The 23,074-nt window shown below is 40.3% G+C and overlaps 1 protein-coding gene across 2 annotated transcripts in view; it reads right to left on the reverse strand.

Moving 5' to 3' along the window:
- The window catches only part of Notch2 (notch receptor 2), a 154,165-nt gene that overhangs the window by 6,551 nt on the left and 124,540 nt on the right, over positions 1-23,074 (reverse strand). Inside the window, exons 18-31 of one of the 2 annotated variants that reach the window (XM_076863227.1) lie at positions 22,462-22,690; positions 21,257-21,458; positions 17,619-17,772; positions 17,075-17,259; positions 15,347-15,479; positions 10,551-10,787; positions 8,334-8,446; positions 7,016-7,521; positions 5,379-5,726; positions 4,370-4,512; positions 3,979-4,189; positions 3,464-3,560; positions 1,675-1,843; positions 742-1,043 (exon numbers count right to left, since the gene is read on the reverse strand). In XM_076863227.1, the coding sequence (XP_076719342.1) occupies positions 742-1,043; positions 1,675-1,843; positions 3,464-3,560; positions 3,979-4,189; positions 4,370-4,512; positions 5,379-5,726; positions 7,016-7,521; positions 8,334-8,446; positions 10,551-10,787; positions 15,347-15,479; positions 17,075-17,259; positions 17,619-17,772; positions 21,257-21,458; positions 22,462-22,690 (3,029 nt within the window). Of the gene's footprint in view, positions 1-741; positions 1,044-1,674; positions 1,844-3,463; positions 3,561-3,978; positions 4,190-4,369; positions 4,513-5,378; positions 5,727-7,015; positions 7,522-8,333; positions 8,447-10,550; positions 10,788-15,346; positions 15,480-17,074; positions 17,260-17,618; positions 17,773-21,256; positions 21,459-22,461; positions 22,691-23,074 lie in introns of those variants that run through there. The other variant, XR_013091938.1, reaches the window with a different exon arrangement.

Genomic DNA, 23,074 nt, shown 5'->3' on the forward strand with positions numbered 1-23,074 from the left:
GAGAGGAAAAATGATGAAACTAAGAGAATAAGAGCCAGAACTGAGGCAAACCTGTAAGTTCCTAAAGGGTAGGTAGAGACTTGTTATTTTTGTGTCCAAGATTCTACCATGGTCAACCAATGATATTTGTTAAATGAAAGGATGAAAAAAAGTAATTAAAAAAAAAAAAGAAAGGATGGATGAACCAACAAATGACTCATCAAGACATAATGGCCCACATAAAGTGAGGTACCTCTACTTTCTAAGGAAAGCAGAGAAATGTGGGGAAGTATCACAACTTCAATTACAGTATACAGACAAAGGAGATTTAGAATGCTTCTAATGTCCTCAAAAGGCTAAAATAAAGGGGCATGAGGAGAACACTGTCAAGTCAGATTAAGAAAAGTGCCAATGAGCAGCTGGAAAGCCAGAGAGCTAGGGCAGTTAACACCAGTCAAAGGCTTTAGAACAGGTTTCATTCCCTTCTGATTTGTGCATTTAGAAGCATCTTTGCCCATCAAAATATTGCTAAGAAGCAGAAGACTGGTACAACCTGCCGTTAGTTCTGTCACTATATAGCTAGCTAGAGCAGGTCAGTTGGCTTGCCTCTCTTTTCTTTCTTTCCCATCTAGCAAGCATGACTAACCTCTTGAAAACTTACTGAATGATTTCAATTAGATATTAAATGCCTAAACAAAAATAAAATATTGTAGATCCATATAGATTTTCATTATCCAAACCCATTCTTTTTGGCTTCTTTACCTGGAAGACACCTTGGGCATCAGCTGCCACTGCAGCATGGAGAGGACAGCGGCCCATGTTGTCCTGGGCATTGGCATCTGCACCTGCATCCAGGAGGCGCTTGGCAGCATCAGCCCTTGAGTAGCGGGCTGCAAGATGCAGGGCCATCTCACCGGTCCGGTCTGTCTGGGCCTGAAGGCTGGCACCCTGGCAGACCAAGTCTGTGATGATGTTGGCAGAAGAGTCCTCTGCATCTTCATCTTCATCACTCAAATCTGAGCTGCCTCCTCGGAGAGAAGCCAACATCAGTGGGGTGCACCCATCTGTAGAAGAGGAAAGTTCCAGAAAGTATTCAATGAATAGAAGGAAGTTAACCCTATTGTTGGAATACTTCTATTTGAGTAACATTATGTTTAGGGGAAGTCAATTTCTTGTATTTCTAGTAATAACTGGTGATAAATTCTATATTTTTCACCAGCTTTTCCTCTGATACTGTCTTTTCTGTAAAGAATATGGGAATGAAAGAGCCTTCTGAGCTGGCGGCTCTTCTCTAAGTTAAATAAGCTTCTCTGTTCAAGTTTAAGTGCTAGGCTAATTTAAACTGGACAACATTTTACAATATCCAACATTAATAGAATTATATATATAAGGTAGGAACTAAACTAATTCTCTGTCCTTTGCTTTGGGGTACTTTGTATCCTTGGAGAATCAAATCCATTTAATCAGCCTATTTCTTCTCAACATGCCTTATATACAGTAATGTGAAATACTTCCCTTTCTTATGAGTCTGTAAGTTCTACATGCCTGTATTCCTTAAACAATCATTTCCTCAAGCTGATTCTATACCCATGAAATTGGCAGGAGGCATATGGCCAAATGAAACAAACGTAGGACAATCATACAGAGCCAAGGCAGGCACTGCCTAGTGAAGTGGGAAAGGCTTGAGGTACTAACCTGGGCCCCGGACATTCACGTCCAGCACATCTACCTCCTGCTCAGCCTGAGGAGGAGTGAGAGCCAGTGACGGTGTTCGACGAATGTCTGCAGCTTCAAGGTGCTGCTGTGTCCATGGCCGTCGATCAATGGGGTCATCATCTTCTGAGAGCAAAGCCTCATCTTCAGCCTAGGAGGGGAAACAATACTTCCTACAATCTGACTCCCAGTAGAAGCTGCTGACTGCTGGTCTAGTCTCCCACAATTTCTTTTAACTTCCATCCAGTTTTCTATCTCTTCCTGCTTGTTATGGTTTAGATATGTACTCCCCAAAAGCTCATGTGTAAGTCAGTGAAAGAAGGTTTAGATTTGGGGAGGTCGGTCCCTGGGGACATGCCTTTGGGGTATATATTTTGCCACTGTTGAGCAGAGCTCTCTCTCTGCTTCCTGGTGTAATGTCTTAAGCTGTGTCCTTCCATCACACTTCAACCATGATGTTTAGCCTCACCTTGAGCCCCAAGGAATAGGGCTGACCCAATGAATGCAGCCAGCTGTCTATGGACTGAAACCTCTGAAACCATGAGCCCCCAAATAAACTTTTCCTCCTCTAAAATTGCTCTTGTCAGGTCTTTTAGTCACAGCAGTGAAAAAGCTGACTGATATATTGCTCCGATCCTCTATATCATTCATCACTTCAGCTATCCACTGCTTTCATGATGTGGTTCCTGCTCAGCTCTCCTGCATCATCTGGATAATTCTCCCCACCTCTTTATCCCAAGCTCAACATACTCTTGCTTTTGGCCCCTGCCCTGTGTCCTTCCCTCTGCCTGCTATGGTTTTTCCCCCATTCTTTGTCTGACTAACTGCTACCTACCCTTCAAATAGAAATTAATTCCTCTTGTAGGTGAGTGTCGTTTTAGCACACTCTGTTTACCGTTACTTCACTGAGTATGGAAGTGCTTACATGTACTATGTGACAGTCTCTACCAGAATGGACAGGTCTTGAGAAGAGGGAATTAGCCTTTTTCCCAATATAGTATCCAGCATAGAATAAGCACTCAGGAAAAGATTGAAGAATAATAATACTGATGATAATTTAAAAGTAGCTACCCTTTATGACTTCTTAGTATATGATAGGAATTAGGTAAGGTATATTGCTATATTATCTTCAAAGCAACTCACAGAGGAAAGAGTTACTATATCCCCATTCTAAAGAGAAGAAGAATTAAATACAAAGAGGTAAGATAACTTGCTAGCTACTAAGCAGCAGACTTTTGGACTTGAATCCAGTTCTGGCCAAGACTGCACCATACCTGGCTGCTGGCCACATGTAGCTAAGGATGTGCAGTCTCCTTCCTCACATCTGCCTCCACCCAATCTACCTCTTGCTCTGTGAGGTTTTAGTTTCCTGGGCTCAAGATGTGGAGCCTCTAAAGCCTATAGCCACTGGCTTTCTTTCCTGTTAATTCCATCTTTTCTTACAGAAGAGGTGCCCAAAGAGATCTAGTCATGAAAGAAACTGATCACACAACAGTTCTGACTCAACTAACAGCATGATACGAAGGAAGAAAGCATGTTTTATTATTTTTAGAAGGTCGTGAAAACCTTCTAAAATGACCAGGTAACCCAAGGTCATTAATGTCCTAAGTTTCCCTCTGTTTGTGAGAAGCTGAGAAAGCCACCTGTCTGGGCAATATATAAACGTGACCACCTTTTCCTTCCAATTAGAACACTCTAGAATCAAATAATAGAAATTTGAAAAGTGATCTGGTGATAACTGATGATGGTGGTTTTACTGCAGCCAGCTTACCTTGGCTTTCTTTGGCTGGGGTCCTTCATCATCCATCCAATGTTCACTTGTTCCTGAACCAATTAGATTAGCCTCTGACACTTGTACTGAGAGATTTCTGATATGATCATAAAGGGGAGAAACAAAAACAGAGGTTACAGCATTAATAAACATAGTGGTTTAAACACTTTCCCCACCTACTTCTAAGGGTAATCTCTGACATAAGGGTCATGGGCCAGAGAGTTATGACATTTCAGAGTACCCATCTTTTCCCTTCCCACTGAGAAAGAGCTTACAACAAAAGTGTGCCCCCACATAGAAGCTGAGCACCATGTGACAGCACAGAGTGCTTTCACATGACTACACGTGCAGACTCTGACACTATAGTTTCAGTCACTCATGGGTCATTCAGAACCCTGTTCATTGTGATTAATGGCCAGAGCTTAGAATTTAAAAATCATGATTCAATAAGACATGCTTTTCTATTCATTTCTGCTTATTACTATGGATAGTGGCTTGTTGGCCAACCCTCTTACTTCAACCCCACGGCATCCTGTCCCACTGGCTCACGACGCTTGTGATTGCTGGAGTCTCGCCGCAGGGTGAAACCTTCAGGCAGCCAGAGGGAGCCATGCTTACGTTTTCGTTTTGCCATGATTACCCCCAGTAGCATAATGAACAAGATAATGACAACAGCAACAGCAATTAGATAAAGTAGCTGAGTGCGTCTTGGAAGCTGGGATTCACCTGAAAGTCCAGAGAAACGGATATTGTTATATAAACCATCAACCTCTTGATAGCAACCTGAAGTTCCTTTAGAGGGCCATTTGACCTCTCCACCCGAAAAATAGAGGGTTGCACATTGAAAAGTGTGCCCCTAGGGATGTCTGTCCCCAAACCTTTCCCCTTAACACCAATGCCACTCACTGACAACAGACACAAGAGGGTAGGATAGGGTTCCCTGGATGGCATGAGAAGCCAGCAGAGCTGCTGCTGCATCCGTGTTCTTGAAGCACTGGTCTGAGTCTTGAACACACTGGCGGTTGTCAATTTCCAGAAACACCTGAGAGCTGTGGGATGCCAAGGGCAAAAAGGAAGAAAGGAAATGGAAGGTAGAATAGGAAGTTCCTGCAAGTTGAGTAAGAAGGGTTATATAAACTCTCTTTCCTCCTCTCAGCATCAGACTGTTCACCTCTGGGATGCTGCCTTCAGAAAGATCTCAGAAACTAGGACACTGTCCCTTCAGATCCTAAACACTTATTCCCACCAAAAGAATGTCTCACCTTCCTTAGTCTGGCTTGACCTAAGGCTTCTGGCTGTGGCAATGAAAGCTAAGTGAGGAAGCTGGGGAGGCTGGCCTTCAGTGCCCTCCTCTCAAAGGCTTCAGTGGTCTTCTTCCATCCCTTCCCACCTATTTGGTGGCACTGAGTGCTACACTAAAAGCATGCCCCTGCACATTTGAGGCCCTACTACTCCCATATTTTTGTATTCATATTTCATTAGCTGAAGGGTTGAAAAAATTGTGGGATATACCAACAAATAGTGGGGTATGAATGACAGAACAAATGAAGATTATTGCCCTTGTCAAAGAGACATGTCATAAGTAAAAAGTCTTGTAAATAACTCAATGACTAATACAAGAGAGGAGTTGCTAATAAAGGGTTTTGAGGCAACTCTGGAAAAAAGTTACGGCATTTGAGAAGTCCTCCTCAACATCTTGCCTTCCACTTGCTTGAGTCCACCTGCTTTTTCAAGATCAGAGCAAATCTTTATCCTTAAACAAAAGTACTGGGATAATGGGCTTGTCTTAAGCAATGGGCTTTTCTATTTGCCTAAGCTTTGTATTTTTATCGGCTAAGTTATAATTTCTGCTGTATCTCAAAATGCTCAGCTTTACAGAATTCACCTTTAACAAGTTCAGAAACCAGATACCTACCCAGCCACCTCTTGTTCCTGCTCATCAGGGAGAGACCTGCGTGTTATCTTCTGCTTCTTCATGGCAGCTGACTTCTCACCATAATAGGGGTATACCATGAGGGCCCCCTGTGAGTCCCGTTTAATGCGCAGATTGGTGTGGAGAAGGGTGCCCAGTGCCCGCAAGAAGCTGCGGGCATCCTGGAGCAGTTGTTCAGGGGGCATCAATACCACAATGACCAGGGTACCCTCCGCCAGGTTCTCGGGCCGATCAGCAGCACAGTCCAGCCCATCCCAGCCACACTCCTCACTATTGCATCCCTGGTCACAGTGGTTGTCTTTGAAGTGGTCTGCACAGTACTTATCATACCTAAGCAAAGAAGAGAAAGAACGGGGAAAGGGGTTCAAATTAGACATAGCTTCATTTTGTTTTCCACTTGGAACTACTGTGGATTTTGCTACCTATCTTTTGTGGCCTGTATCAGGACCCATATGGCCTGTGAAGCCTTCTTTGAATTTTCTGTCATTGATACTGTGGAGTGCACACAGTCTATGCCACTCAGTATCACTGACTGTTCCCTGAATGGGGAACAACACTGTGCACATTAGGCACATAAGGGCTCCTATGCAACTCACACTCTTGCTCATTCAGATTTTTAACCAAACTGCACATGTGAAACCAAAGTCAACCTGGTTAATGTTTCCTCTACTTTGTATCCACTGCTCCCCTTAAATGAGGTAACAAAGAGCCTTAGAAAGTAAAAGGTACCAAAGATGGCTCTAGACCCTGAAGCATCAAAGGCTGACAGAGAACCAGTGTGGCCCATTTCTTTCCCTCTCAGGAGCGACTGCAACTGTGGAAAATAAGCAGGGGAAGGGGGTGTTCCATAGAGGATACTAGATCTAACTTGTATAATCTCTTTCAAATACTGGGAAAAGAATTAGGACCCCCAAACATAAATGTTCACAATCATTTGCTACACTCTCTTCTCCCACCCCTACCCCCATCCCTTGATAACTCTATCATCTGGTACAATTTGCCATGTAGCTCAGTGAAAAGAGTAGGAGTCATTGGTACTGTGTGTGCTTTTGGAAAGTTCTTTAACCTTTGATACCTCAGTTCTCTCATATATGAAAGATCATTAACAATACCTATGCCTCACAAAGATTATTGAGAATTAACTAGGGCTAGATGCAATGGTTAATAGGAGAGTTACAATACTGACTATAAAGCATTCTCTAACTGGAACAGAGAGCAGGAATCTTAAAAGACCTAATCTAACTCTGCTTAAATGTGGAAAACCAGTCTAAGGGAAAGGAACTGGTGAAGAGGTACAGACCTTTTCATCCATCCTGTAGGCAGGTTACTTGAGAGGCTGCCTAAGGGTAGGAAATAACACTTCCAAATGTTATTTCCCCCCAAAGGTCAAAGAGCAGCAGGTGAGAAGGCAAAGACAGGCAAAGAAAGGATGGTTATGCAACGAGCATCCCTCTGTCAGCGAGGGAAAGCGCAGAGTGGCTGTGACGAGACAAGGCTGGCACCATCTGAAAAGCGGAGGCAGCTTGGGTGGAAGCACTGGAGTGGTTAGGAGCAAGAACGAGAAACCAAGGAGTGTTAGTGACAGTCCCTTCGGCTTCTGCAGAGCCTGGAGCCCTTACTTGCACGTCTTGCTGTTCCCTTGGCATTCGAAGTTGTCAAACAGGCACTCAGCTGTGTTGCACAGCTCATCACACTGGTTGTTGATGTAGTCCCAGCAGGGAAGCGGGGAGGAGCAGTTGGCCCAGGGGTTCTCCATGGTGAGGGAACAGTCACCTCCATCCCACTGGCAGGCATGGCTGTTGCAGGCCTCATCGCAGACGCCATCCCGAGCTTTGTCAGTGCAGTACTGACTCAGGCAGGTGGCAGGAGGAGTGCTGGTGGGGGCCGTGTAGAGTTCACAGTGGCTGCCCCAGAATGGTGGAGAGCAGTGGCAAGAATAATAAGGAGACTGGCGTTGAGGGTAGCAGCTACCCCCATGCTGGCAGGGGCTGCTGGCACAGCCCGATTCACAGTCCTGGGGATTGGGGCAGAAGCAGCGGGGTCCTGAGGCGGTATGCACACATTGCTCCCCTTTTCTACACTTCACCTGTCCACAGCTGCTCTGGCATCTTGCCCCGGAGAAGCCCTGTGGAAGGTGGTGAAGAAATGAGGATGGCAGGCAGACCTAAGACTTGCCCTATTCTTGCTCCTAACCCCGTCTCTTGCATACCTCTAGGGAGACAAAGACTAGACAGACACTTGGTTAGATCCCTTCATATAGCATCCTCAATCTAGTTCGAGGAGCCAGTGGATAAGAGCTGAAGGTTCCATGAGATTAATGTAGAATTCTCTCACTTTAAGAGCTTACTTCTAGAAATTAAGTCCACCTTCTCTAATCATTATTAGATCATTTCTACAATGACTTTGGGTGGGGGTGGGGGAGTCCTGTTGGAAGTTTTGAATCCCTAGAAGACTTCCACATCAAGCTCAGCCCAAGTCAAGGTTACTAGTCAGGTTTCTTTTGGGTGTCTCCACACACATAATGACTTCTCTTTTAGGGAACTTTCAGCCTTTGGCAGTGGCAAGAGTTTGCACAACAAATGGCTGAAATTAAGCTGCTTTCTACTTTAAGGAATAACATAAGCTAAATAGAGTTTCACCTAACCAGGGCAGTAAGACTGCTCTGGCATGGAACCACAGAGCCAGTGACAGTACCTCTATTTTAAGGGGACATTCCATCACTTCTTGTGATTTTCCCTTAGTGTTCCAAAGGGAAACTTTTAGTCATAGACTGGGAAACTCATAGTTTCTGGGAAGGCCTAAAGTGCTTTCTTCCGAAGGAGGTAAAATCGAGAACACTCCCCATTAAGGAACTTGAAAAACCCAGATTTAATCTCAGTTTTGTCATAAATAATATGGAAGAGAGAATGTTCTTTAAATCAGCATCAGGCCACTCACTGGAGGACAGCGACAAATGAAGCCATCAGGTACACTGCTGGCCACAGCACAAGTCCCTCCATTTAGGCAAGGCATCTGGGGACACACATCCATGAAGGTTTCACAGTGACGGCCTCAAGGCAGGGGAAAAAACAACAATAACACAGTTTTAAAAGGCAGAAATAGTAAGATCAAGTTACTGAACAACCCCACCGGGATGGGAATCAGCCACAGACTGAGAAAGAGGTATGAGAATCCAGTTCTAAGCCTCCAGGGGTATAAGAAGGCAAGACACTTGATGGACCTCAACATGATGCCCTCACTGGCTCACACCAATTCCTTCATCTTTCTCATCTGTACAATAAAGCACAAGCAGCCACATCCCCAAACCAAACCCTAAAATAATGCATATGAGAAGTGACTCTAATTACCAACTTCTGTTCAACAAACTTTTTACCCCATTTTGTTATATTTCTACTTCTTAAGAGAATCTATACCAGGACCAATGTATCTAACCAGGCATTGACAGTTTACAGAGAATTTCTATCTATGAGGTCTCTTTTCAATTATTTTGGCATTTCTGTAATTTAACTGGTCTTACCCTAAAATACAGCTTCATTTTCCCAGAGTTAATTTTCCCTAGAAATATTTCTAAGCCAAAGGACATCTGGCTCCACCAGAAAGTGAACCAGGCAACTGTAATCATAGAAGGGACATGGGGCTCAGCTGAGGTCTCTTGGCAAATAGTAGGAGATGGGCTCATCTGGATTGTGGTCATTTAGATTTTTTAAAAATTAAAATAGTAGCACTTTTGGCCATTCAGAATTAAGAAACCAGAGTTACAAATGGTTGACTTTCCAAATCACAGTGGCAGACACTGACCAAGAACAGGTATTACACACACACAGTACTCAGGGGTCTGTTGTTCTCTCGCTCAGCAACATCATCTCACTGCTATTGCAGTTCAAGGGATTCCTTTCACTCACAAGTGTGGAATAAGCACAAACTCTACTTCCTGGCAGTGGAATAATCATTCAAGGTGGTTCTCTATACCTTTCTTCTCTGTTTTCCCCTTCCTTTGTATGCTTGTCATTGTTTCCAGGTAAAAACATCCGCAGAGGCAATGAAAAAAACTGGAGCCATCTTTGCTTCTCTGGCTTCCCAAGCACACTGGGGCCAATATGAGCCTGTATACAGACTATTCATATTCTTTCCATGCCCCACACTGACTCAATAAGTAGACTGTTTCTTTTTTTTTTTTTTTGTGATTATAGCATCCAGATAGCTTCCATATTTCAAAGTCCCTCCCATTCTTTGTAAAATTCCAAGATTATTTAAGGCAGCATATCTTTAAAACTGAAAGGAAAGAAGGAAGAAAGGGAGAGAGGCAGTGAAGAAGAAAGGAAGAAAGGATGAAGAGAAGAAGGGAATGAGGAGAGGAAAGAAGGGAGAAGGCAGGCTAGAGATGGTTTGGGGATGCAGTAGTATCCCACTTGCCAAATGACTAGTAAATAGACTACTACAGCCTATCATCTGACTCTCAGGGCATGATAACATGCTCAACATGGGAGATACAACTACAGACTCCAGAAAATGCAAGACAGATTTAAATCTGGGTATCTGGTGATCTAGCCACATTTAGATGCATTCAACTATTTTTAAGTCCCCAAAAGTCATCATGCTGCCCTTCTTTAGAAGTGGACTAATAAGTGCTGTGATAAAATCCCTATTCTGGGGCAGGGCTAGGTCATCATTATATCCTGTGGTGGAAAAAAAATAAAGCTTGAGAAAAGACTAGGAGTGAGGCCAAGCCTCAGCAGGGAAGGGCATACTTGTGACTACTGCAGCTTTCTTGTTCATACTCTGATCACTGATTTTTGTCTAAACATCCCAGTTCAGACCCACTCTCTTAAGCATCCAAGAAGGTCCTAAACTCCTCTGAGTCCTGATGGCAGTGAAAGAACTACCCAGTAATTCAAGCCATTACATGTCAAAGGAGGCAGGACCAGGGAACCAGTGTTAGATACAAAGTTCCTGAAAACAAAATACTCTTTTACTCAGATGAAGAGTTCTGGGGCTGTATGGTAATGATGGTAGAACTGCAATCTTAAACTAAGCTGGTCATTTTTGTACATAGGAAAAGCTTCACTTGGCTCTAGAATGAGTCATACCATGCTGAACCTGCTCCCCAAGGCCCCCTGCGGGGCAGAGTGGCCAGCGAGCTGGAAAGGTTCTCACCAGTGAAGGCATTGCGGCAGACACACAGATAGTCATTGGTAAGTTGTATGCAGTCCAGGCTGCCCTCAGAGTTGCAGGGGTTGGAGAGGCACTCGTTGATGTCCCCCTCACACCGTTCCCCAGCAAAGCCAGGCAAACAACGACAACTATAGCCCCCAATCCTGTCTACACACTGACCACCATTAAGGCAATGGGGGCCTCCAGCACAGTCATCAATATTCTCTTCACATAGTAGGCCTGGAAGAGAGAGAAGAGAGGGAAAGAATTATGAAAGTCCTTTAACCACTGCTCTCTAGCAAAAGACAACCATCCTTGTTGGGATTTTCACAATTAATGAGACTACTCTTTTTTTAGGAGTAGAACCTTGTGGGTTGGACAGGGCAAAGCGCATTCTTGGTCCAAGACAGCTACCATCTTCCTGGTGAGCAGCATGGGAAAAAGAAAGAATATATTAGGGCCTCACATAATCTCTCCCACATGACCCAAAGAAGTAGAACCTTATAGAGTAGGTACTATTATTTGTTCCATCTCAAAGGCAAAAAGAGAAGCTCAGGAAAGACTCAATAATTTTTCACTAATTTATTAATTTTAATTTAAAATATAAAAATTAGTTTAAAACAATATAATTTAGTAAATACACAGATCATAGCTTTGTAAAGATATTGGTTAAATTGAAGCTGAATTGAGTGATAAATATTTTCAAGTTTTTAGTTAAAATAATAAAGGAGAAATATCCCAATGAGAGTTCAAAGGTTATTTTAGCTAAAACAGAACTTTAATGTACAGTAGGTGTAAATGAGTCATCTCACATGAATATCTTCAAACATATTTTTGAAAGAAAGAAACAAACAAAAAAATCAATGACTCTTTCATGGTTAATTTCAGAAGTTACAAAAGAAAAAGAGTTCTATATTCCTGTTGCTTGCATTTATAGTATCATTAGTATAAGCAAGACTTAAAAAAGAATAAAATGCAAAATAAGGCTCCATATTCAATAGCAACTGCAAAAGATGCAAAATATGAAGAATAATCTTAACAAGAACATGCTGTTCTAAATGAAAACAACTTTTAAAAATGTCCTGAGAGGCACAAAAGGAGACCTGAATAAATGAAAAGATACACTATGATTTGGGTAGGAAGATGCTTCATTATAAAGTTGGTTTCTCTATACTAACTCATAAATTTATGTGACCCCCCAATAACAATTTACCAGAAGAATTTTTTAAAATAGACAAACTAATTTTAAAATTATAGAGAAAAATAAACTACAACAAGGAAAACATACAGAATATCCTTAGTAATTAAAACAAAGTTGCTGGTGAATTAATAGCACAATAAAACAAAAAAAGAAAGTCCAAAAAAATACCCCAAACACAGGGGAATTTAGAATTTGATAAAAGTGACATCTCAAATCATTGTGTAAAAGATCAAATATTTAGTAAATTATATTAGGACAAATCAGGAGTAATACGGAAAAAGTGCTTCATTATTTCAGCTTTATTAAGAAAATATATGAGGGCTGGGGTTGTGGCTCAGCGGTAGAGCGAGCGCTCGCTTGGCACATGTGGGGCCCTGGGTTTGATCCTCAGCACCACATAAAAATAAATATAAAATAAAGGTATTGTGTCCAACTACAACTAAAAAATAAATATTAAAAAATGATAATTCCTTTATAACCAGAAAATGGGGAAGGTATTGCTAACTATGACTCAAAATCCAGATGCTAGGTGCTAAGGCTGTGGCTCTGTGGTAGAGTGCTTGCCTAGCATGTGTGAGGCACTGGGTTCGATTCTCAGTATGGCATATAAATGAATAAAATAAAGGTCCATTGACAACGAAAAAGTATTTTTTTTTAAAATCCAGATGCTATGGAAAAGTATTACAAACTCATTCTGATTAAAAATAAAAAGACTTCATGAAAAAAATCACAACAAAGAAAATGAAAATATAAAAAACAAGTATAATGAGAAAATATTTTCATTTTATATCAGAGATCACTAATTTTTATAAACTATTAAGATCAATAGCATAATGGGAAAAGAGGAACAGATTAAGATCAGATAAATAACAGGAATAAAGAAAACTAAATGACTCTTAAAATGTGAATATGTTCAACGATTTGGAAAAGAAATTGGTTTGCTGATACACTGTTATTCAGCAATATCAGCTAAAATTACAAATGCACATATACCCAATCCAGCAATTCTATTTCTAAAAAATTATATGTATGCAAGATAATCCAAATATCTATTACTAGGGCACTGGTTAAGTGAAATATGGTACACCAAAAAAAGGGAATTCTACAGCATTAAAAAAGTTTGAGAAAGTTCTATATTTTGATATGAAAATATCTCCAAGTTAAAAATGTGTCCAACTTCAAAGTTAAAAATATTTGACTTCCATGTACAAAAAGACATTCTTTTCTTATTTTAATTTTTATTTATTTATTTATTTGTGGTGCTGGGGACTGAACCCAAGGCCTTGTGTATGCAAGGTATGTATACCAACTGAGCCATATCCCCAGCCTCATAAAGACATTCTGAAGAATACTTAAGGAAAAAAAAAAAAAAGACACCCTAGGAAGACACACAAGAAACTAAAAATGATAATTACTTGTATGTGACACAGGGAGAACTCAGCATGGAGGGAGAGGGACAGGGATGGGAAGATGTGTTTTACTGCATGCTTTTTCTATGTGCATGTATACATTTTTATCTATGGATGTGCATATTTTACTTTATCACCTATTTAGAAGTTAAATGAAAATAAAGTAAAAACAAAACTGATATGTGCTTTCGAGTCTCACAAAATATTTGATATTTAGCAACTGAGAATATATTAACATAAATACCCAGTCTCCCATCAGAATGGAACTGCCAGTAATGAGCAGATCTAAAAAATGAAAATAAATGCAACTTTGGCCTAAAGCAAAATAGTAGGGATGGGCAGAACTGTTATAGTTAGTTCTCAAACTAAACAACTAAAAGTGTATCCAGGCCAGGATCCAAAGTTGAAAAGGATAGCAAATTAAAAACAGGCATTGTGGTAACTCTCATAATGATGTTATGGAACTTGAGTCTCCTGATATATTTGCCAATTGCCAGATAAGTCAGGATAAATACTGTTCCACACATCTAAACAAGCAAATGTGGTATAATAATTCAATAAATATTAACTAGGATAAACTCAAAGAGATCCACACCAGCATTATTATAGTTAGATTGCCAAAAGATAAAGAAAAGCTTGAAAACATGAAGAGAGAAGAGACATATCCCATACAAGGGAGTTTCAGTACAAATAAAAGCCAATTTCTCACTAAAATCATGGAAGTGAAAAAGCAGTGGGATAAAGTATTCAAAAAGCTGGGATGGGGTGGGAGGAAGACAGTCAATTATAATAATCAAGAAATGGTTAGAAAAGATTCAAATTTTGTTGCCTTGTGATTTAAACCATTTTGGGCTTAGACAATAAACAAAGAGATCTTGGTATAGTAAGAGATGTTTGAGTTTGATGAATATACATGTATTCTCCCAGATTTTCCAGCCTCCACTGAAGACAGCTCGAGATTATTAAATAATTTTTGATAATACATTGTGAAAGATAGTGATGTATGTCACTTCTAGACTAAGGTAGTGAAGGCTGCTACATGACTCTGCAAGTTTGTCTTTCTTTCCTGTGGAAGCCTTGAAGGCCAAATGTTTTAAATCACATATCTAAAATATAAAGAAAGGTAGCACAACACCTAGCAGAGTTTATTTGAATAACCAGAAAAAAAAATAACTCTTGTGTTTAGCTCTTAGATTTGAGGTTTAATAAGCTACCACCACAGCTATAGCTTGTCCTAAACCAATTCAATTCAAAGCAATAAATTAATAATGAACTGGAGTTGACTTCTATTTCTCTTTGAATTATGGATTTCTAGAATAAAGAACAATTCTCCTTTTCACACAACAAATTTTCAAATATTTAGAGGCTGTTTCTCCTTAATTTTCTCTTCCCCTTTAACCTCATTCTTCAATAACTACCCTACTAGTAGTCTTCTATCTTAACTGAGCCAAATTCTGAACTCTAGGACATCAAATTATCAAAATTCATTGACACAAAGATATAAGACAATAAAATACTTCTCTGAACTTCCAATCTCTTTGACATAGAAGAGAATGAATTTCCCATTATTGTTGACGGCCTTTCACATTTTTTCACAGTTTACTCAGAATACACACCATCATAACTGATCTCTTCTAATAAATAATACTTATTCCTACTTTCTAGAAAATTGCTTGGAGGTTGTTGGTAATGCCCACAACAGAATGATGCTCTACGTTTATGTAGGCACAACCTTAGACCATCAGCTTCCTCCCCTGGAATTATAAAAGTAGGCAACTATTTTCATTTCATTCATTCCCTCACCCTATGGAACCAAAAACTAGCTAGCTAAAAAACAAAAGCAGGTAAATGTTGTATTATTTACTCAAGGGATTAGTAGCTGCTTTTGCTTAAGCATCAAGGAATCTTGCTGACCAGGATAATTTTGTTACAATGTTATATCAGTTCTATGTTCTGTGTTTTATGAAAAATAAGATTTGAAACAAGACCAAATTGAGACTATGAAGCAGAGCTTGCAAGAAATGAAAGAAAAAAAAATACTTGAATTATTAGGGTGCAGAACTAAATGCTTGTAGTGAAGCTAGTTTTACTGTCATTTTTTTTTTTGTTTGTTTGTTTTTTCCACTAAGAATGGATCTGTAACTTAGAGAAAGGCCATGTATGGAAGATGAGTAAGGCTGATTTCATACCCCGAGTGCCTGGTGGGCACGAGCACTTGAAATGGTTCACAAGGTCGATGCAGGTGCCTCCATTCTGGCATGGCTGATTCTGGCACTCATCCACTTCATACTCACAGTTGACACCCTGATATCCTGGAATACACTGCCAGGAGGAAGCAAAGGAGAAGAGATTTTGCATCATTACTGGAGACAAACCACGAAGGCAAGGGAGATCTGAAATATTACTGTGATCCTGTACTGCTCCTCATTTCAGCTCTTTTATGTCTCTCTGGAACCACCACATTCTCTGCTCATCATCTGTGTGGGGTCAAACTCCATCTTACTGGTATTTACCTATTTCTCTTCCAGCCAAACAAGCCACTTTAAAGATAAGAATTGAATATCATGAGGATTGTTTTCAATATGATTCCTGTGCAAAACTTTTGTTCCTCCTGTGTACCGGTTTTTCCCATTTTTTATATATGCATTCCTTCATATGTCCAAGGACCCTATGACTCAGTCAAATAGCATGTGCAGGTGGTAGTAAAGGTATGGCATGTACTGACTTCCAGGTTCAGAAAACTGCATGTACATGTAAGAAACTGACTGAGATAGAAGTAGGGGTAGAAGAAGGTGGCGCTGGCTGGCTATGGCTGATGTAGGAATTGGAAGGAATTCAGGATTGGTAAAAGAATACAACCCAACAGTACCTTTATTTAAGCAACAGTTCAACAGGCTTGTATGCAGCGGAAGTCCCTTGTGGGATGAGACCATCCAAAAAGGAAGAAGGGTGAGGGAAGAAGAAAAATGAACTCTTGGAGAGAGGGGGATCAGAAAGGGAGGTTAGTGGTATAGGCAATGTCACTCAGCAGCCCAACAGCAGGAGTCTCTGGTCAGAGAGCTCCTAAGGGCAGCTTTGGCTGGATCTTTATAGACTAGGATATATCTCATCTATGACTAGGAAATGTTGGGTATAGTTTTACAGAGTATGCCAGGCAGGTAGCATCTAAACAGTTAAAATTCTGCTTATCTGGGCTATGCTGAAGATAAATGGGTGTGTAAACATTTGAGTTTGGCACTGGTAGGCTTCTGAGTTAATGAGTCCCAACCTGGCTGTAAAGAAATAAACAATCTAGGTAACAGTGAAGAAGCAAAACCTTTTCTGTTGTTTGGCAGTCTGAATTGGTATTGAATTCGTGTCTCTGGTGCTCTGTTAACATTTTGCTCTAACCATTAGCCCATACATTAAGACAGTGACATGTTCCTTGAAGATACACAATCCAATACACACATGTAACATTTAGCATGGGTACTGTGGACACAGGATTAGCAACATTTTTTTTGAGAGAGAGAGAATTATCAGTTGACTGATTAGTGATAGCAAACAAAGGTGACATGGGCCAAACAGAAAAGCCATTCCTCAAAGTGGCTTCTCCTATCTCAGCTGATATTCAGGGAAGTTCCAAGGACCACTGTGTGCAGAGAACGGTGTATAATGCACCTTGGAAGTGGCTGTTGGTTCCAAATCCCGGAGCAAGCCTTTTTAGGATCTATATAAAAATATCTTACTAGGGCAATGCTAATGTATTGATTAGGGAGGCTGAAAAAACAGTGGGATTGGTAAACACTATGGTGGTGATTAGTAAAAATCTATAAGTTGTATACATAAGACACAAGCAGCTAAATTTGATACACTAGTGCTCATAACAGCCACACCACCTCCTGGGAGCTCTCTGATCTGTGCTCATTCATCCTTACCTCACATCTGTATCCTCCAAGGAAGTCAATGCAGGTGGCGCCATGCTGGCAGGGATTGGATGCACACTCATCAAGCTGCTTCTCACAGTAGCTCCCAGTGTAGCCAAGCGGACACTGGCAGTGATGCGTGTTGCCAGCGTCAATACAGATACCTGAGTGCTGGCACAAGCGCTCAACAGGCACAGCTGGGAAACCAGGGGAAGAAAAGTCATCACAGAAGAGCACAAGACACACATTGTTCAGAATGACGCATGAGCAAGTGAATCAAAGCTGGCTGATCAGCAAATTTTATTCTTCTCTATTTCTTCATAACTCTCTATACCAGATTTGCATTAAAAAATAAACAAGCCTAAAAGTGGAATATGCCTTAGAATTTCTTTTTGGGACCTTTAATCCCATTCCTCTACCCTTTCTCCAAAGCTTTGCCCATTCACTATTATCTGCCTTTCCCTTTTACCCCACAAGATTAATATTATTAGCCCTAAAATGCCCTTGGTCAGTCAATACTTCAGGGAAAACCTTGAGCCCCAGGGACAGAGCTCACCTTTGTGGGCAGCTGCCAATTTACAGGAGACATTGGGCACATCACAGTAAGCACCAGTCCACCCAGATGGACACAGGCACCGGGACTCTGCCTTTTCCTGAACACAAGTACCTTTGTTTTTGCATGGAGAATGACTGCAGAGGTTCACCAGGGTCTGAAGCAGAGACAAGGAAACATATCTATCAAAATCCAAATACCAGAAATGAAGAAAATAAGTTATATTGTATTACAGGAAAGCACACTTAAAAAAAGAGAGAGAGAGAGACCTCACCCAAGTTCTAAACAAGATCAAGTGTTCCAGATACAGCTCACAATTTTAAAATAGTCTTGGTTTCTCTTAGCTCTGTTATTTAATAAGTTCTTTCCACAAAAGTTTAAGAATTTCAGAAGATCCAATAGGTTAAGTTATTCTCCATATTCTAGACAGGATTATGTCTACATATACAGACACCCTGTAGGGCTAGAAAGAGAGTTAAAGCTGTGCAAAAAGTTCCATTTTTCTTATGCTAATCCTATATGAAACCCATGTGGATCCTGACCAAACTCTGCCTGCAGTGAAGATGGGTAAAAGGATATAAAGTCCATTAATAAACCTAAAACTGCCAAAGAAGTTATTTTATTTATTTTTATTTGTTCTAATTAGTTATATATGACAATAGAATGCATTTTGACACATTTTAACAAATGGAACACAACTTCTCATTCCTCTGGCTCTACATGGTGCAGAGTCATACGGGTAGTGTAGCCATACATGTAATAGGGTAATAATGTCCATCTGATTCCACCATCCTTCCCATACCTATACTGTACCCCTCCCCTCCGTCCCCTCTGCCCAATCCAAAGTTCCTTCATTCTTCTGTACCTGCCCCCCCATTATGGATCAGCATCCACTTATCAGAGAAAACATTCGGCCTTTGGTTTTTTGTGTTTGGCTTATTTCACTTACCATGATATTTTCCAACTCCATCCACTAACTTGTAAATGCCATAATTTGATTCTTCTTGGATCAGCATCCACTTTTCAGAGAAAACATTCAGCCTTTGTTTTTTTGTGTTTGGCTTATTTCACTTAGCATGATATCCTCCAACTCCATCCACTAACTTGTAAATGCCATAATTTGAATCTTCTTTAAGGCTAAGTAATATCCATGTATATATACCACATTTTCTTTATCCATTCATCTGTTGAAGGGCACTTAAATTGGTCCCATAGTTTAGCTACTGTGAATTGAGCTGCTATAAACATTAATGTGGCTGTGTCCCTGTAGTAAGCTGATTTTAAGTCCTTTGAGTCTAAACCAAGGAGTGGGATAGCTGGGTCAAATGGTAGTTTCATTCCAAGTTTTCTAAGGAATTTTCATACAGCTTTCCATAGTGGCTGCACCAATTTGCAATCCCATCAGTAATGTATGAGTGTATAATTTTCTCTACATCCTCATTAATACTTATTGTTGCTTATTAACTGCCATTTTGATTGGAGTGAGATGAAATCTTGGTTTTGTTTTGCACATCTCTAATTGCTAGAGATGATGAACATTTTTTCATATGTATGTTGATCAATTATATTTCTTCTGTGAAGTGTCCAATCAGTTCCTTAGGCAATTTATTGATTGGGTTATTTAGGTTTTTGTTGTTGTTGTTATTGTTTTTATGTTAAGTTTTTTGAGTTCTTTATATATCCTGAAGATCTGAACTCTATCTTAAGTGCAGGTGGTAAAGATTTTCCCCTATTCTGTAGGCTCTCTCTTCATGTTATTGATTGTTTCCTTTGCTGAGAAGAAGCTTTTTAGTTTGAACCCATCCCATTTATTGATTCTTGATTTTACTTCTTGCACTTTAAGAGTCTTATTAAGGAAGTCAGGTCCTAAGCCAATATAATGAAGATTTGGGCCTACTTTTTCTTCTGTTAGGTGCAAGGTCTCTGTTCTAGTGCCTAAGTCTTTGATCCATTTTGAGTTGATTTTTGTGCAGGGTAAGAGAAAGAGGTTTAATTTCATTTTGCTTCATATGGATTTCAGTTTTGCCAGCACCGTTTGTTGACTAGGCTATCTTTTCTCCAATATGCTTTTAAAAATTTATTTTTTGTAATTGTAGATGGATAGCATGCCTTTATTTTTGTCTATTTTTATGTAGACCCAGGACCTCACGTGTGCTAGGCAAATGCTCTGCCACTGACCCACAGCTCCAGTCACACCAATATGTTTTTAGAGCCTTTGTCTAGTATGAGATAACCATATTTATGTGGGTATGTCTCTGTGTCTTCTATTCTCGACTATTGGTGTACTTATCTATTTTGGTGCCAATACCACGCTGTTTTTGTTACTATTGCTCTGTAGCATAGTTTAAGGTCTAGTAATTTGATGCATTCTGCTTTACTCGTCTTGCTAAGGACTACTTTGGTTATGCTGGGTCTCTTATTTTTCCAAATGAAATTCACGATTGCTTTTTTCTGGTTCTATAAAGAATGTCATTTGGATTTTAATAGAAATTATATCACATCTGAATAACACTTTCGGTAGTACGGCCATTTTTTTAAATGACTTGTAAAAATATTTATTTTTTAGTTGTAGGTGGACACAGTATATTTATTTTATTTTTATGTGGTGCTGAGGATCAATCCAGTGCCCCACACATGCTAGGCGAGTGCTCTTCCTCTGAACCACAACCCCAGCCCCAGTATGGCCATTTTGACAATATTAATTCTGCCTATGTAAGAGCATGGAAGATCTTTCTTTCTTCCAAAGAGCTTATTTTAAAGGGAAGAAAATGAGGTTTATGAAAAACAAGAAGCAGAGAGGAAGGCCATGTTCACATTAGAGACTGTTGGCTGAAAGAAAAGGCCACTGGAGGGAGGGAAGACTGCACCTCCAACACTGCCATCCACCCTACGAGAGTGAGCATGAGCCCCTTGAAGAATGTTTGCTGGATCCACACAATCAGCACCAACCTGCTCAACACATGAAGGCAGTTGTTTGCAAATCCGCAGCCCTATTTTGTATTTTATTTAGAGACAGGGTTTCACTGAGTTGTTTAGCACCTCACTTCAGCTGAGGTTGGCTTTGAACTTGCAATCCTCATGCCTCAACCTCCTGAGTGGCTGGGATTACAGGCGTGTGCCACCACAATGTCTCTTGGCAGCTCAGTTTCTCTTCCATGAATTAAAAGTTTAGAGTGATCACTTATGGGGACTTTGCCATCTTAAGATTCTATGAAAATGTATAATTATATATTTGAATTTTAAAGATACATAAATAGTTTGGTTTTATGAATTCTACATTGGAAGACATGATAATTGCTACTATACTCTTAGATGTTGTACCTGATCTTCAAAGATGGCATTTTGATGTTCTTTATCCTCTTGTACTTCCAATGTAAAATGTATCTATGTGCTTGCTTCCCTTGTGTATTTTTCTGCAGTTCTTGGTCAGTCTCTTAAGACAATCTTAGTTTGCTGATTCATATCGTGCTGCCTGCCATCACCAGTTTGAAACCTACTAATAAGTTACCAGATTCATCTCAGGAAGACCCCTAGGACTATGATTTCTTCTTTTAAAGGGGGCTTATTTTGCCTAGAAAGGGAACAGGTATAATACTCAGCTACTGTGGGAGAACTGAGTGAGTGAACAGGAAACTAATTACCTGACAGTTTTTTCCAGTGTAGCCCAAGGGGCAGGTGCAGCGGTAGGTACCCAGACCATCAATACACGTTCCCTCATTCAGGCATGGATGAGAGTTGCATTCATTGATCTCATGGAGGCAGAAGGGACCAGTGAAGCCCACAGGGCACAAGCAGGAGAAGGAGTTAATTCCATCAACACATGTGCCACCATTGAAGCAAGAACTGAGGAGCAAATGGGCAGGGAGGCAACATTAGCTATGTCTTGGTTCCTCTGACCGGCTCTTTTAAAAACAAGGTTTAAAAATCTAAATTGCAAATACCCCTGAGCATCTCAAACTCCTATATCCAGTAAATTTTACTTTCTTTCAAACTGGATGTCAGAAGCCCTGAGTGCCAACTTCCTTTCTATACCCAAAGGCTTAGGTGCATTTAAAAGGCTGTGCTTACTCTAAATTCCTGGAGAAGGTGAAGTTTTCCACAATTCTGAGACTCTCTATAAATTATTATTATTTTTAATCAACTAAGTCAATTTACTTTATATTGCAATTTACTTTATATTTTTTTTGGGGGGGGGAGGTTCTAGGGATTGAACTCAGGGGTACTCAACCGCTGAGCCACATCCTCAGCCCTATTTTGTATTTTATTTAGAGACAGGGTCTCACTGAGTTGCTTAGCACCTAGCTTTTGCTGAGGCTGGCTTTGAACTCACGATCCTCCTGCCTCAGCTTCTGAGCTGCTGGGATTACAGGTGTGCAGCACCATGCCTGGCTTCAATTTACTTCATATAAAAAATGTCAGATAAATAGCTTTTCAGTTTAGACTTCTTTATGAAAGAGAAACAGAACAAACATGTTGATAATATAATAAAAATAAATGGAACAGAGACTTCCCAGAAAGTCCTTAAACAGTGGTAATAAATTTGCCAAGGAATAGGAATTTTTAGATCAACTGCTGTTGAAATGAATAAGAAAACAAAGAGAGAATGGAATTATAGTTCCTACTATTATTCCCTAAGTAGGAAATAAATGCTGGCCTATCTATCCCACCAAGTTTATCTACCTTCAACTTTCTTTCAGGAATTGGGAATAGGCAATGAGAGATGACTAGAATCGGAGCCAAGGGGAGGTCCCATCCCTGCCCCACAATCCTAGCACTACAGTCTTAAGTTCCTCTGCTTTCTTTCCTTTCCACATAAGATGCTGATGCCCAATGCACAGCCACTCACCTCTCAGTGCATTCATCAATGTTGTTCTCACAGTGGACTCCATCGAATCCTGCCTGGCACTTGCAGGTGTAACTGTTGACATAGTCAGAGCAGGTCCCTCCGTTCTTACAGGGTTCACTCAGACACTCATTCATGTCTGTCTGGCACTTATCCCCAGTAAATCCAGGAAGGCAGAGGCAGGAGAAAGTGTTCACTCCATCCACACAGGAACCTCCATTCTGGCAAGGATCTAAGCCATTATAAAAGAGTTAGGATTTGGAACAGCAGCACCAAGTTCACCTTAAGACTGGTGAAGGTGAATGATCTCATGCTAAGGGCAGCACAATTCTGACTTCTGTCCTTGACCTCTATCCATCTATTTTGCCCTGATTTCCCCATTTATGAAAATGAATTCAGTAACATTTGGCTGAGATTTTAAAATTTTATGGTAATTGGGATACATGGTCATCTAATCACCCCTAACAAATCTGTAATATTAGTATAGTCATAAAACTTGCACTGGTCTTTCATACACTGACAAACTAAATATGTGATCCAACACACAGCTCATCAGAAATATTTATCAATATTTTCAAAGGTATATGTAGAGGCTGAACAGATGAACAAAGAATTA

This window comes from Callospermophilus lateralis, chromosome 7 (genome assembly GCF_048772815.1).
Source record: "Callospermophilus lateralis isolate mCalLat2 chromosome 7, mCalLat2.hap1, whole genome shotgun sequence".
In the NCBI taxonomy this organism is placed as follows: domain Eukaryota; kingdom Metazoa; phylum Chordata; class Mammalia; order Rodentia; family Sciuridae; genus Callospermophilus; species Callospermophilus lateralis.